Source organism: Felis catus, chromosome A3 (genome assembly GCF_018350175.1).
Source record: "Felis catus isolate Fca126 chromosome A3, F.catus_Fca126_mat1.0, whole genome shotgun sequence".
NCBI classification, from domain to species: domain Eukaryota; kingdom Metazoa; phylum Chordata; class Mammalia; order Carnivora; family Felidae; genus Felis; species Felis catus.
In genome coordinates, this window is record NC_058370.1 from 104180223 (window position 1) to 104193362 (window position 13140).

A 13140-nucleotide genomic window follows, 5' to 3' on the forward strand; every position below is an offset into this window, starting at 1 on the left:
GATCCCAGCCCAGCCGGCGAGGAGGTGCCCACGCTGCGGCCACTGAGGTGAGTCCAAGAGCAGTGGTCAGACTGCGGTGGTGAAGGGGGTGAGAAGCAGAGGCAATCAAGGTAGATTCTGGAGACAGAGATGATGGGTTGGATTTGGGAGAAGAAGGCAAGAGAGGGCTCCAGGTGACACCTGGGTTTTTGTCCCGAGTCCCCAGACGGATGGAGGCCCATTGCAGGGGTGGGGGATGCTTGCAGGAGCAGCCAGAGAGAAGGGAATGGATTCGCTAAGACAAGGACCAGAGATTGAATGAAGAAGGGCACTAAGCCATCATGAGGGCACAGGGCAAAGTGTCCTTCTCAGAGAGCAGTGTCCACTGCTATCATCGTGCCCTGTGGGCACCCTGGCCTCCAGTCCACCTCGGTGGACAGGACCCAAGGAATTCCATTTCTTCCGAGAAGACCGAAGACAGCAGTGGTAAGGAAATGAGAAAAAGGGGAGGACACCTAACAAAAACTCTAAATCTGCGCGCACCTTGTGTTGTCTGGGAAAGCTCCCTCTTCTCCTTTCTCACTTATCTGGAGGAGGAAAAGGACAGCTACGTCAGGGGCATGAGGTCACGACCACAACTTGTCCAGTGACGGCTGGCAGTAGCCTCTGGAGGCCACAACCAGAGCTTCCTGGGGGCTGGGAACTGCGGTCAGGACAGGCCGACAGGGTTCCAGAAGGGGGCTTCTTAACTTCCAAACGATGACTAGCAAGAAGTATAATCCCACCATGGCAGGGAAAGCTGGTGGGCTGGAGCTGGAACGCAGATCGATTTCACCTCAATCCACCAACGGAGCCACTACCTAGAAGACTGCTGGGAAGGGCTCTGGACCACATCTTTTTTTTGGGGGGGGTGGGTACAGTCACCACCACTTATTGAGCTCCTGCTACATGCCAGCCATGGCATGGAGCTCCTCATAGGCATCATCAATTTGAATCTGAACACAGCCTATGAATGGGCATTAGCAGGACCATCTTCACAGGAGAGAAAACCAAGGTCACCCATCATGAACTTAGATGTAGAAGGAGCATGCGTGAACTGTGACGGAGAGGTCCCAGAGACAGAAGGTAAACCCACGTCATTCTGACTGTCTCCATGCCACGACGGACCAGGCAGGTTTGTCATGCAGGCCAGGAAGTCTGCCAGTGCCACAGCTGTGATTAGGCCAGGCCCTTCCTACACAGTACTCCAACAGTGGTTCTCCTAAAGAACCTTCAAGTGCATTTAGAGTCTTTTCGTTCCAAGAGCAAATGAGGCACGGCAGGTGTTTTTTCAGACAATGGTGACCCCAGAAAGGATAATGCTATGCGGACTGCATTAGGTTCTCCCCAGAATTCATGTGCTGAAGCCTTAATCCTCAATGTGATGGTAGAAGGATATGGGGTCTTTGGGAACCAATTAAGTTTAAATTTTTTTTTCAACGTTTATTTATTTTTGGGACAGAGAGAGACAGAGCATGAACGGGGGAGGGGCAGAGAGAGAGGGAGACACAGAATCGGAAACAGGCTCCAGGCTCTGAGCCATCAGCCCAGAGCCCGACGCGGGGCTCGAACTCACGGACCGCGAGATCGTGACCTGGCTGAAGTCGGACGCTTAACCGACTGCGCCACCCAGGCGCCCCAGGGAACCAATTAAGTTTAAATGAGGTCATGACAGTGGGGCCTTCATGATGGGATTAATGCCCTTATAAGAGATACCAGAGAGTGTTCTCTCTCTCTCTCTCTCTCTCTCTCTCTCTCTCTCCCTCCCTCCCTCTCTCGATCTCTCTGCCCAGTTCCAATGTGAAGACAGCAAGAAGGCAGCCATCTATAGGGAGAGAGTCCTCACCAAGAATTGAATCAGCTGGACCTTGATCTTGCCAGCCTCCAGAACTGTGAGAAAATAAATTTCCGTGGTTTAAGCCACACGATCTATATATTTTATGAAGGCAGCCCAAGCAAACTAAGACAGATAGTGGGCTGGTTCAAATAAGGAAGAAGGGGAACAGTCGTGGGGAAGAAGAAAAGGCAGCATGTCACATTTCTTTGGGCCCTAGAATCCTTCCAGATTGCATCAGTGTGTCTGGTACAAGACCTTGGGCTGGCTCCCAAGCTAAAGCAGGGATTCAAAGCCCTGAGTAAAGGAAGCCTTTCCCTGGCGCCTCTCACTTTCCCACCCCCCTCGCTGTGAGTCGCTCTCAGAACCAGCCTTGACCCTGCCAACACTTGGCTGTGTTAGTCCAACTATGTTTGTCCAAAGCGCTCAGGGACACCCACAGCCTTCAGATAGCACAGACATGGAGGGAGAGAGAAAAGGGGCCCAGGCCTGTGGGCACAGATGACTTAGATGAACTGACACTGACACGTCCTTGACATCAAGTTGACAGCCAGCTCATGGGAAGGTGTAAAAGGAAAGGAGGCAGAGGCCAGCAGCTGCCCTTGGGCTGGCCGCGAGATCTGGGGATGCCCTGACCAGCCCAGGGCTCACAGGAATTGTATTCCCAGCACATCACATCTCCCTCCACTGCCCACAGGAAAGACAGCCTTGGCCCTTCTGTGCTAGGCTCAGGGGCACAGTCTACATGTTCCTCTAGCTGTCTGGGAGATCCAAGCACAAGAAAAACAAGTCCATTGCAATGACTGATGTGTGGGAAGGCAAACAGGGTTAATGGTAACTTGTGTTAAATTTTTAATGTTTCGTTTTTATTGTGGTACAATGCATTTAAGATAAAGTTTGCATTTTAGCCATTTATTTTTATTTTTTTTATTTTATTTATTTTTTTTTTAATTTTTTTTTTTCAAAGTTTATTTATTTTTGGGACAGAGAGACAGAGCATGAACGGGGGAGGGACAGAGAGAGAGGGAGACACAGAATCGGAAAGAGGCTCCAGGCTCTGAGCCATCAGCCCAGAGCCCGACACGGGGCTCGAACTCACGGACCGCAAGATCGTGACCTGGCTGAAGTCGGACGCTTAACCGACTGCGCCACCCAGGCGCCCCAACATTTTAGCCATTTTTAAGTATACAGTTCAGCGGTATTAATTAGATTCACACTGTTGTGCAACCATTGCCACTATCTACCTCCATAACTTTTCATCACCCCAAACAAAAACTCTGTGCCAATGAACTCCCCATTTTCCTGTTCCTCTGGCCTCTGGTAACCCATGATCTACTTTCTGTCTCTGTGAATTTGCCTATTCAAGAATCTTCATGTGAGGGGCGCCTGGGTGGCTCAGTCGGTTAAGCATCCGACTTCGGCTCAGGTCACGATCTCGCGGTCCATGAGTTCAAGCCCCGCATCGGGCTCTGTGCTGACTGCTCAGAGCCTGGAGCCTGTTTCAGATTCTGTGTCTCCCTCTCTCTCTGCCCCTCCCCCGTTCATGCTCTGTCTCTCTCTGTCTCAAAAATAAATAAACATTAAGAAAAAATTAAAAAAAAAAAAAAAGAATCTTCGTGTGAGTGGAACCATCCAATATTTGTCCAGTTGTGTCTGGCTCCACGTAGCGTCATGTTTTCAAAGTTCATCCAGGTTGTAACATGGACCAGAAGTTCATCCCTTTTTATGGCTGAATAATATGCCGTCGTGTGCATGGGCCACATTTTGTCTATCCATCCATGTGATGACAGACACTTGGTCTGTTTCCACCCTTTTAGCTGCTGTGAATAATGTTGTGATGAACTCCGGCATACAAGTATCTGTTGGAGTCCCTGCTTTCGATTCTTTCGGGTGTATACCTAGGAATGGGTTTCCTGAGTCATGTGATAATTCTATATGTAACCCTTCCGGTAACTGTTTTGATTCTATGTATTCTGTATTCGTTTCATTCTCATGTCCTGATAATATATAACAAGAACGTAGGGGATGAGCTTCTTCAAGAAGTTTGCCCTCTAGTGGTGCTAAGAGACCTACAGCAATTAGACACACAGATAAATGGGTAAGTTCAAAGCGGGCACATGCTGTGATAGAAAACTGTAAGGTACAAAGGTATGAAGACAGATGACCACAAGTAGAGGGAATTAAACTGCAGGCTTGAAGGGAGCTGCCCTGCGCGGAGGACACGTGGGCTGGGGCTTGAAGAAGGAGCAGGTGTCAGGCAGGTGAAGGAGGGGAAAAAATCTATTCTAGGTGGTAGCAAGAGTGGTCCAAAGGGTGACAGGAACAAAAGAATGTCAGGTCTCCTAGGGAGGAGGACAAAGTGATACAGCAGGTGTCTGGAGAAGTGAGTAGGGTCAAACCACATAAGGACCCGTGGGCCATATTAAAAATAGGAGGGCTTCTCTAAAGCCTAAGGGGAAGGAGTTTTAAGCAGAGGAGTGGCATGATACGAGAAGCATTTCTAAAGACCTATTTCTTTAAATCTATTCAAATTTTCATCTAGGATACTCAGGAACCAAACTTTTGTGTGTGTTCATTCTATTTATTTGCGAGAGAAAAGAGAGTACGAGCAGGGAGGGGCAGAAAAAGAGGGAGGCAGAACCCCAGGCAGGCTCTGCACTGTCAGCACAGAGCCTGATGCGGGGCTCAAACCCACAGACCATGAGATCATGACCTGAGCCGAAATCAAGAGCCGGACGCTTAACCAATTGAGCCACCCAGGCACCCCAGGAGTAAAACTTTCTTAAAAGCCTTTTGTTTTGGAAAATTTTAACCAAAATACAAGAGTATAATGAACTCAACAATGACCAGCTTGTGGTCCATTTTGCTGCGTCTTTTCCCCGATCCACTTTCCCATGCTACACCCCAGGTAATCCTGAAGTTTACATCCTGTCATTCCATCCCTAAATATATCCCATACACCTGTAAAAGGGACTCCTTCTGAAAATGTAACCGTAAAACCATTACCCCACCTAAAAATATAATAATAATAATTCTTTAATATCACCAAATATCCAAAGTTCAAATTTCCCCCACTGACACATAGTTTTGTTTTTCGGGTTTTTGTTTTTTTTTTAGTTTGTTTGAACCAGAATCCAGAAAACGTCCACACATTGCAAGTGGTTGAAATGTTTCTTAAACCGCAGGCTGCCTCTCCCTTAGTTATTCAAACATCCCCTGTGCAATTTTATGCACTAGGATCCGTGCAAGACCCTAAAGTTGCCAAGGAGAGGGCTCCCCACCAAGAATGCTGGAATCGATGGTGATTCTGCATGGTCACCCCTCACCACAGGCTTGCTGAAAAGAAGGCCGGTAGGGAGAAATACGGTAAAAACACAAAGTGAGGATCTTGAGTCTAGACCAGGGTCCCCTAGTATTTCTGAGAGGGAAATTCATCCGTTGTATCTCAGCTGGATTTCTTCCTTCTGGAAGAAACAGCCAACCCATCCAGGAGGGAAGAGGCCCTGCCTGGCTGAAATCACAGGGAAGCCATTCTCCCCCAAAGGGCCTAATGGTGGGTGCCTTCACCACAGATGGCACTCACAGATTTCTTTGTTTTTAATTCCTACCCATTTTTAGGGGCATCGGGCTAGCTCAGTCAAAGAACATGCGACTCTTGATCTTGGAGTTGTGAGTTCAAGTCCCATGTTGGGTGTAGCGATTACTTTAAAACATAAAAATCTAAAAAACGAAAAATACAAATAACACAGTTCCTACCCATTTTTTAAATGTCTACACTGCAAAACAAAAATACTGCCATTTTGGACTCACCAACGATTGACTTGGCTTCCTCTCTGTTCATTCTCTCTTCGTGTTCTAGTTATTTCTCCCCTTTGGGGACATCAGGACTGAATTTTTGGATGCAGGGACCTATTTTGAGGCGCAGTGGTGTCCAGGGAGGGAAAAGAGAGCATATACATATGCCACACAGATGACCCTCCGCTGGGGACTTCGGGGTACCATGAGGAGCCACAACCCTCACACTTCATGCATTATTCTGTTCACCTTGGTGACCTGGGGACATGCAAAGCAAGCCCACAGTGCAATGCCATTTTATTGCCCATTTGACCAGCAAAAATGGAGAAGCCTAAGAATTCCAAGTGTTGTAGTATATTCACACAAAGGAATAGGAAAAATGGATGAACTTCCATCTGTATATCATCCTCAAAATGGCCAAACTATAGAGACAGAGAAGAGATTAGTAGTAGCCGAAGGACAGGGAGGGGGTGGAGACTGGGTGCAACCACAAACGGGTAGCACTATACGTTTCTTTGTGGTCATGAAACAGTTCTAGATCTTGATTGGGGTGGAGGTGGTTGCATGAATCCACGTATGGGACCAAACTGCATAGAACTATACACACACACACACACACACACACACACACACACGGGGTACATAAAAGCTAGTGAAATCTGAATAAGGTCTGTAGTCTAATACTGTACTAGTAGAGTACTGTAGCAGGGTTGATTTCCTGGTTTTACATTGTCCTAAAAGCTAAAGAAGATGTCACCACCGAGGGAAACTGGGTGAAGAGTTCATTTAACTCTCTTCTATTTTTGTAACTTCCTGTGAGCATTATTATTTCAAAATAAAAAGATTAAAAAAAAAAACAAATACGAATGCAGTGGCATGTTATAATACGGATTGATCTTAGTGATAATATTTAAGTGAAGAATCACGAATCATTATGAAAATTTAGCTTTATAACGGGTGAAAATGATTGACACGGTGCAATAAAACTAAACAAACAAACACGAAAGAAAAAACAAATACAAGGTTGAATATAATGGGTAGAGAGGAATCAGGGCGATGGGTCGTAAGGCGTACCATGTTGCGTCTATTCCAGCGAATAGACTGATACCTGTAGGGTTCGACTTTGTACCCCTTGCTGTTCAAAACTACGTTATCAGCTCACCAAGGGTGGGGTGCCCAGAGCCTCTCACCTTTACTCCTGTGGCCATGTCCGCCATGGAGAGGACTTCTCCTGTGGCCAGGCTCCAACTGGCAAAATTCTTTGTGTTCTCTGCCTGAAAACATGACAGACCCAACGTCAAGGTTTCCTTATGGTTTGAAATTAAGTAAATTAACATGTTAATTGAGTTTAGTATTTTTTATAATAAACGTGATGTTACTTTCATAATAAAAATTCAACACAATGAAAGCAAATTTTTAATTAAGAATACTTCCCATGACCCTACTGAAATAAATGTGTTCATGCAATGTCTTAATGTGGCCGTCTGGTCTCTGACACATCAGAGGAGAGTCAACTGCACCCGCTTGGAGGCCAGGCTCCTGGCAGACTGCCCTGGGGCCTCGTGCTGCCTTGACCAAGTTTGTCCCTCACGGCTCCCAGGAGCCTGACACCCCCCACGCTTCTGCCTAGCAACGCGGGGCGCCACGGCCTCTTGGAGCCAAGGGACATTCCCACCAACAGGGGACACCTGGCTCGGATCCCGGCGACAACCTTGATCTGAAGACAGAGGATCCAGAAGGTTTGGGAACACTGTTGACACAGAGAAAGCAATATTCTTCACTCTCCTTTCTAGATCTTCTCAGGGCTTTGATAAATAAAACGCAATGAGGTCCCGGTCCCCCTTCACTGCCCTCCTCTCTCTCGCTGTACACAACAGCCACAAATCCCAAAGTTCCATGAACACACTTCACCAACGAGATAGGAGACAGGGCAGAACCCCTGTCGCTGTTTTATTTTTAAAATTCACGGGGCACCTGGGTGGCTCAGTGGGTTAAGCGCCGGACTCTTGGTTTCTGCTCAGATCATGAACTCGAGGTTTGTAATGAGTTCGAGCCCCGCATGGGGCTCTGTGCTGACCGCCCAGGGCTCGCTTGGGATTCTGTCTCCCTCTCTCTCTCTCTGCCCCTCCCTTGCTTGCTCTTTCTCTCTCTCTCAAAATAAGTAAAATTAAACTCTAAAAACATTCAGAAGCAGGCAGCATTTCCTTAGACGGTCGTGGGCCCCTGGGTGTGCAAATCGCAATTATCCACTGTTGGAATTCATGCTAGCCTTCCTTAATTCTCCAGTCTCTCCTGAGACCCAACCAACAGCGCTGGAGCTTGTTGCTTATTGTGTACATGTGTGTATACACGTGTGGTGTGTGCGCCTGTGTGGACATGTGCCTGAAAACTGCCCCACCAGCATCAGGATGGTAACCAACCTTCCCAGGGTGACTCTCAGTTTCCACAACGGCTTACGCTTTTTCCCCAGAATACACTGGGTTTTCCCCTCTTGTAGGGGAATGTTTCTCTCGAGCATTATTAATTTTATCAAACAGCAAAACTGTCAAGATTTATGACTCTCACACTGGCTCCAACCCAATGCATCTTGTATTGATTAGGTCTTAAAATATCTCCAGGCTCGAGCATGAACCATTGCACGGCTCCAGCTTCAGCTCACACTGGAGAGTTAGTTACCAGCAAATAAGAAATTAAAAAAAAAAAAAAAACTGTGGCAGGGATTTGCGGACTTTCTCTAAGGGCCCATGTGTCCTCCGTCCTGTGGATCTTCACAACTCTCCGTTAAGAGGCTAAGAAGGACAGGAAGTACAGAGCTCATGTCACAGAGAGAAAAGTCCGGGCTCAGGAGATCAAAAGACTCGTCCAACCAGGGTCACCTAGTAAGTGGGAAAGCAAGGGCCAGAGACAAGATCTTCAGATTCCCCATGTGAACATCTGGTGCCCACCGCTCACCATTAAGCTTACAGAAGCCCCAGGACCCGGGTAGCCCAGACTTTACTGCCAGCGCACCCCTATTCTATAGCACGAGCATTATCCCCAGAGAGCACCTCACATGCCCAGGTGATCTTTCTGAGAGTCACCCCACCCTACATCATTACAACAAACCCTTCCTCACATTAACCCGCCTGCTCTATTTTAGCCAAACCTAAACCATCAGGAGTAAGTAAATCCCTCAGAATCTCCGACTCTTCACAGTTTTCTTCATAGTTCATTCCCTCCATTTATACTGTCGATGCAAGAGCATGCCTTTGTCATTAGCGCTGTCCAAGTGGTCATCTGTACTCACGAGTTCGAAATCGATTCAATCACGTTTGCTAAAGAATCAACCCCAAACTCAGCCATCTTAGTGCATTCTGAAATATTTATGATGATTATTTTCCTTGCCCAGTCTCTGCACGAGTCAGCAATCTTTGTTATTAGATCTGATGGGCAATGCCAATAGCAGTTTGCCATTAATCCTGTGATGGTGATTTAAGCATTCATTTGGATTGGTCTATTTTAAGACGTCAGGAAAAGCTCCAGAACTAAGACTAGGCTTAATTTGATGGACTGCCTCACTGGCATATATTTTAAACATCTTTTCCACACATAAACTCTTTCTTTTCTTCCATTCTTTCATTTCTGATTCATTTATTATTCTTAATTAAAGAATGTCTAATACAGACAAGGCCCCCCTCTCATCCGACTGACAACATAGTGTTGTCTGTACTGGTAATGATCAATAAATAATCAACACGTGGGGCACCCAGGTGGCTCTGTCGGTCGAGCATCCAACTCTTGATCTTGACTCAGGTCATGATCTCACGGTTTGTGGGTTCAAGCCCCATGTTGGGCTCTGCGCCGACAGTGTGGAGCCTATTTACGTTTCTGCATAATAGATGGTCTCAAATGGAAGGAAGGTAGTTTCCCCTAAAATATTCCCCATTTCTTTGTAGAGCACTTGATGTATCAGACCTTTGTGATGCAATATTCTGTTATAAATCAAGTTCCACAAAAATGTACATTTTTGGTTTTAGAAGTCCAGACAGTCTCCAAAGACATATTTTCTTCTTCAACTAAAATCAGCTTGATTCAGCACTGCTTGAGCTGTCTTTTCTCTGATATTAAAAGACCCTCACCACCCCCTTTATAACGCATCTGCAACCCCAGTTAGGTGCCCAGACAAGGGTACTGGACAGAAAGAGGTTCCTGACATCCGTTTTCTATTATCAGTGCCCAAACTGGTATATTTGCTGCTTCTACCTTCTGGTTTCAATTTTCTATTTTAGTTATGTCTTCTCAGTCTTGTTGAATACATGTCCTTTGTTATAATTAGCCTTGAATTGTTTTAGAAAGAGCAAGAGCTAGAGTAAAATACACAAACAAAACAAATAAATGGGCTTCAGGGATTCAGTCATCCGGGCCTGCTCTCAATGCGACTCTTGCCTACTGGGCTAACCGGTCCTCGGCCCTCCCTTGAAAAGAGATCCCAAGTCTGGCCACTTCTTAACATCTCCCATCACCATCTTGTGCCTGGACTGTCGTAAAAGCCCCTCAGCTGGCCTCCCTGCTTCTACTCTGCTCCAAACTTCAGACATTATGATATTTTTTTTATTATTAAGGTAAAATCTACATACAGTGAAATGCCCAGAGCTTGAGCACGTGAGTTCTGGTCAGTTATCTACCTATATAACCATCATGCCAATTAAGATTATAGAATGTTTCCATCTGCCCCAGAAAGAGCCCTCGTGCCCCTTTTCAGAGTCCCTACCCCTACAGGCAACCACTGTTCTCGTGTTATTATCTATTAACCTTGCCTGTTGTTTAATTTACATAAGTTGAATCATACGGGATGTACCTTTTTTGTGTCTGTCTTCTTTCATGCAAATAAGGCATCTGTGTTTGTGTGTCAGTAGTTCTTTTTAGGACTCAGTAGTTTTCCATCTATGAGTATGCCACAGTTTGTCCAATCTCCTATTGCTGAACATTTGTGTTCCTTCCAGTTTGGGGTTATTCGAACTGTAAAAGTCTCGTAGAAGTCTTTTTGTAGACATACGTTCCCATTTCTTTTGTCAATTCCCAGGAACGCAATCGCCAGGTTAAAGGGTAGGTTTGTGTTTAGCATTGTAAATAGCTGCCAAACGGTTTCTCAAAAATGGTTATACCATTTTACACTGCTATCAACAACATAGGAGACGTCTGGTTTCGGCACATCCTCATCGGTACTATGCAGCTTTTCCATTTTTAGCTCTTCTGGAGGGAATGAAATGTCATCACAGTATGGTTTAAATACGCATTTCTCAGATGACTACAGATCCTAAGCGTATCTGTACACGCTTATTGGCCATTTGTATACTTCCCTAAAGTGTCTATTCAAGTCCTTTGCCCATTTTTTAAATTGGGTTATCTGGGAGTGCCTGGGTGCCTCAGCTGGTTAAGCATCCGACTTCAGCTCAGCTCACGAACTCACAGTTTGTGAGTTCGAGCCCCGGGTCAGGATCTGTGTTGACAATGAGGAGCCTGCTTAGGATTCTCTGTCTTCTTCTCTCTCTGCCCCTCCCCTGCCGTGTCTTGAACTCACAAACCTCAAGATCATGACCTGAGGCAAAGTCAGACACTTAACTGACTAAGCCACCCAGGTGCCCCGAAAACAGCAAACATTTTGAAGTTATCAGGTTATATCTCCTTTGTTCCCATAATAAAATCATAAAAATGTCCTTCTATTCTCAGTACCATTCTATCCTCAGGAGTTCCCAATGCTAGAACTGATTCACTAAACAAATATTTATTGAACACCTCATATGTGCCATGTCCTGAACTAGGTCCTGGAAATGTGACCATAAATAAGACCAATCTCTGCTGTCTGAAAATTTACATAGTTGGGGCACCTGGATGGTTTCCCTGGTTAAGCATCTGACTTCAGCCCAGGTCATGATCTCACGGTTCATGAGTTCGAGCTCCGCGCCAGGCTCTGTGTTGACAGCTCAGAGCCTGGAGTCTACTTCAGATTCTGGGTCTCCTTCTCTCTCTGCCCCTCCCCTGCTCATGTGTTCTCTCTCTCTCTCTCTCTCTCTCTCTCAAAAATAAATAAACATTAAAAAAATTAAATTGGGTTTTTTGTCCTTTTATCATCGAGCGCTAGGAATTCTTTATGTAACATAGGTACAAATCCTTTGTATCTGGACATAATTTTTTCAAATATATCCATTGCAGATATCTTTTCCTAGTTTGTGGATTGCCCCTTTATTCTCTTAATGATGGCTTTTGATGAAAAACAGTCTTCGATTTTGATAAAGACCGATTTATCAGTTTTTTCTTTGACATGTTTAGCATTTGGGGTGGGGGGGGGTCCTCTCTAAGAAACCACTGCCCACCCTAGGTCCGAAGGACATTTCTCCTTTGTTCTTTTGCAAACTTTGTAATTTTAGAATTTATGTTTAGGTGTATGATACGTTTCAAATTATTTTTGCGTGTACTATGAGATAGGGATCAAGGTAAACTTTTTGCTACATATTTATCTACTTGTTCCAGCACCATTAAAGAAAAGGCTTTTCTTTTCCCCTTGAATTGCCCTGGCAACATTGTTAAAAAATCCATCGTCATATATGTATGGGCTTATTTCAGGATTCTCCATAATGTCCCATTAATCTACTTGTCTGTCCTTATACCAATACAACATCATCTTGAGTAGCTTTATAATAAGTCTTGAAATATGTAACGAAGGTCCTCCACAGGTGTCCTCTTTCAGGACTGCTTTCATGATTACAGATCTTTCGCATTTCCGCATATGTTTTCTGAATCAACTGGTAAACTTTGATCAAGGCACTATACTATTTTAAAAATAAGCACCATGCGGTGCTGCCCCCGCCTCCCCCTTCCCCTACCTCCCACCCAACATTATGAAAACCCTCCAATGACTCCAGTTACTTTTGCAAGAAAGTCCAACCTTCTGACCATGGCCTCCCCATCTGGCTCTTCTTATTCTCTGCCGGCTCCTTAGTCTCTGCTGATTCTCTGGGGGAGCCACACAGTAGGGTAGGGTGCTTGAGGAGAGTGCTGGGCGAATCCTGCGACAAAGGCCGTGGGTAACCATTGTACTTCCGTTCTCCCCAGGGGCCTTGACTACTCCAGGAAAGCCCGATGTCAGGAACAGTGAAAGGTGCCGTGCCCACGGCTCTGCCTAAGGATGTTTATCTCCTTTCGCAACAACATCAGTGTAGTATTCTGACAGTTTAGGATTTTCCAGATTCTTGCGTTAAATTTAACGCCTCTTCTCTTCGCAGCACACGCTTCCTTACCAAATTCCTAGCTGCTTTGGAAATTTTGTGTTTGTCATTAATGTTATCACACAGCTTATCGGCATTGACGGCATGTAATGATGAACGTGTCATACTGATGACCAGCTTAAAAGGCCCGAGCTTACTTTCATGTTAATGCAAAGTCTTTTTATAGTTTACATTAATTTTAGTGTAAAACCGTTTTCTGCATGTTTGCAACACGAAAGATCATGTTGC

At 45.5% G+C, this 13140-nt stretch overlaps 1 protein-coding gene across 1 annotated transcript in view; it reads right to left on the reverse strand.

Moving 5' to 3' along the window:
• ACOXL (acyl-CoA oxidase like) overlaps positions 1-13140 on the reverse strand; it is a 375298-nt gene that overhangs the window by 307228 nt on the left and 54930 nt on the right. The window contains 1 exon segment of the mRNA XM_045054588.1: positions 6838-6921. Coding sequence (XP_044910523.1) covers positions 6838-6921 — 84 coding nt within the window.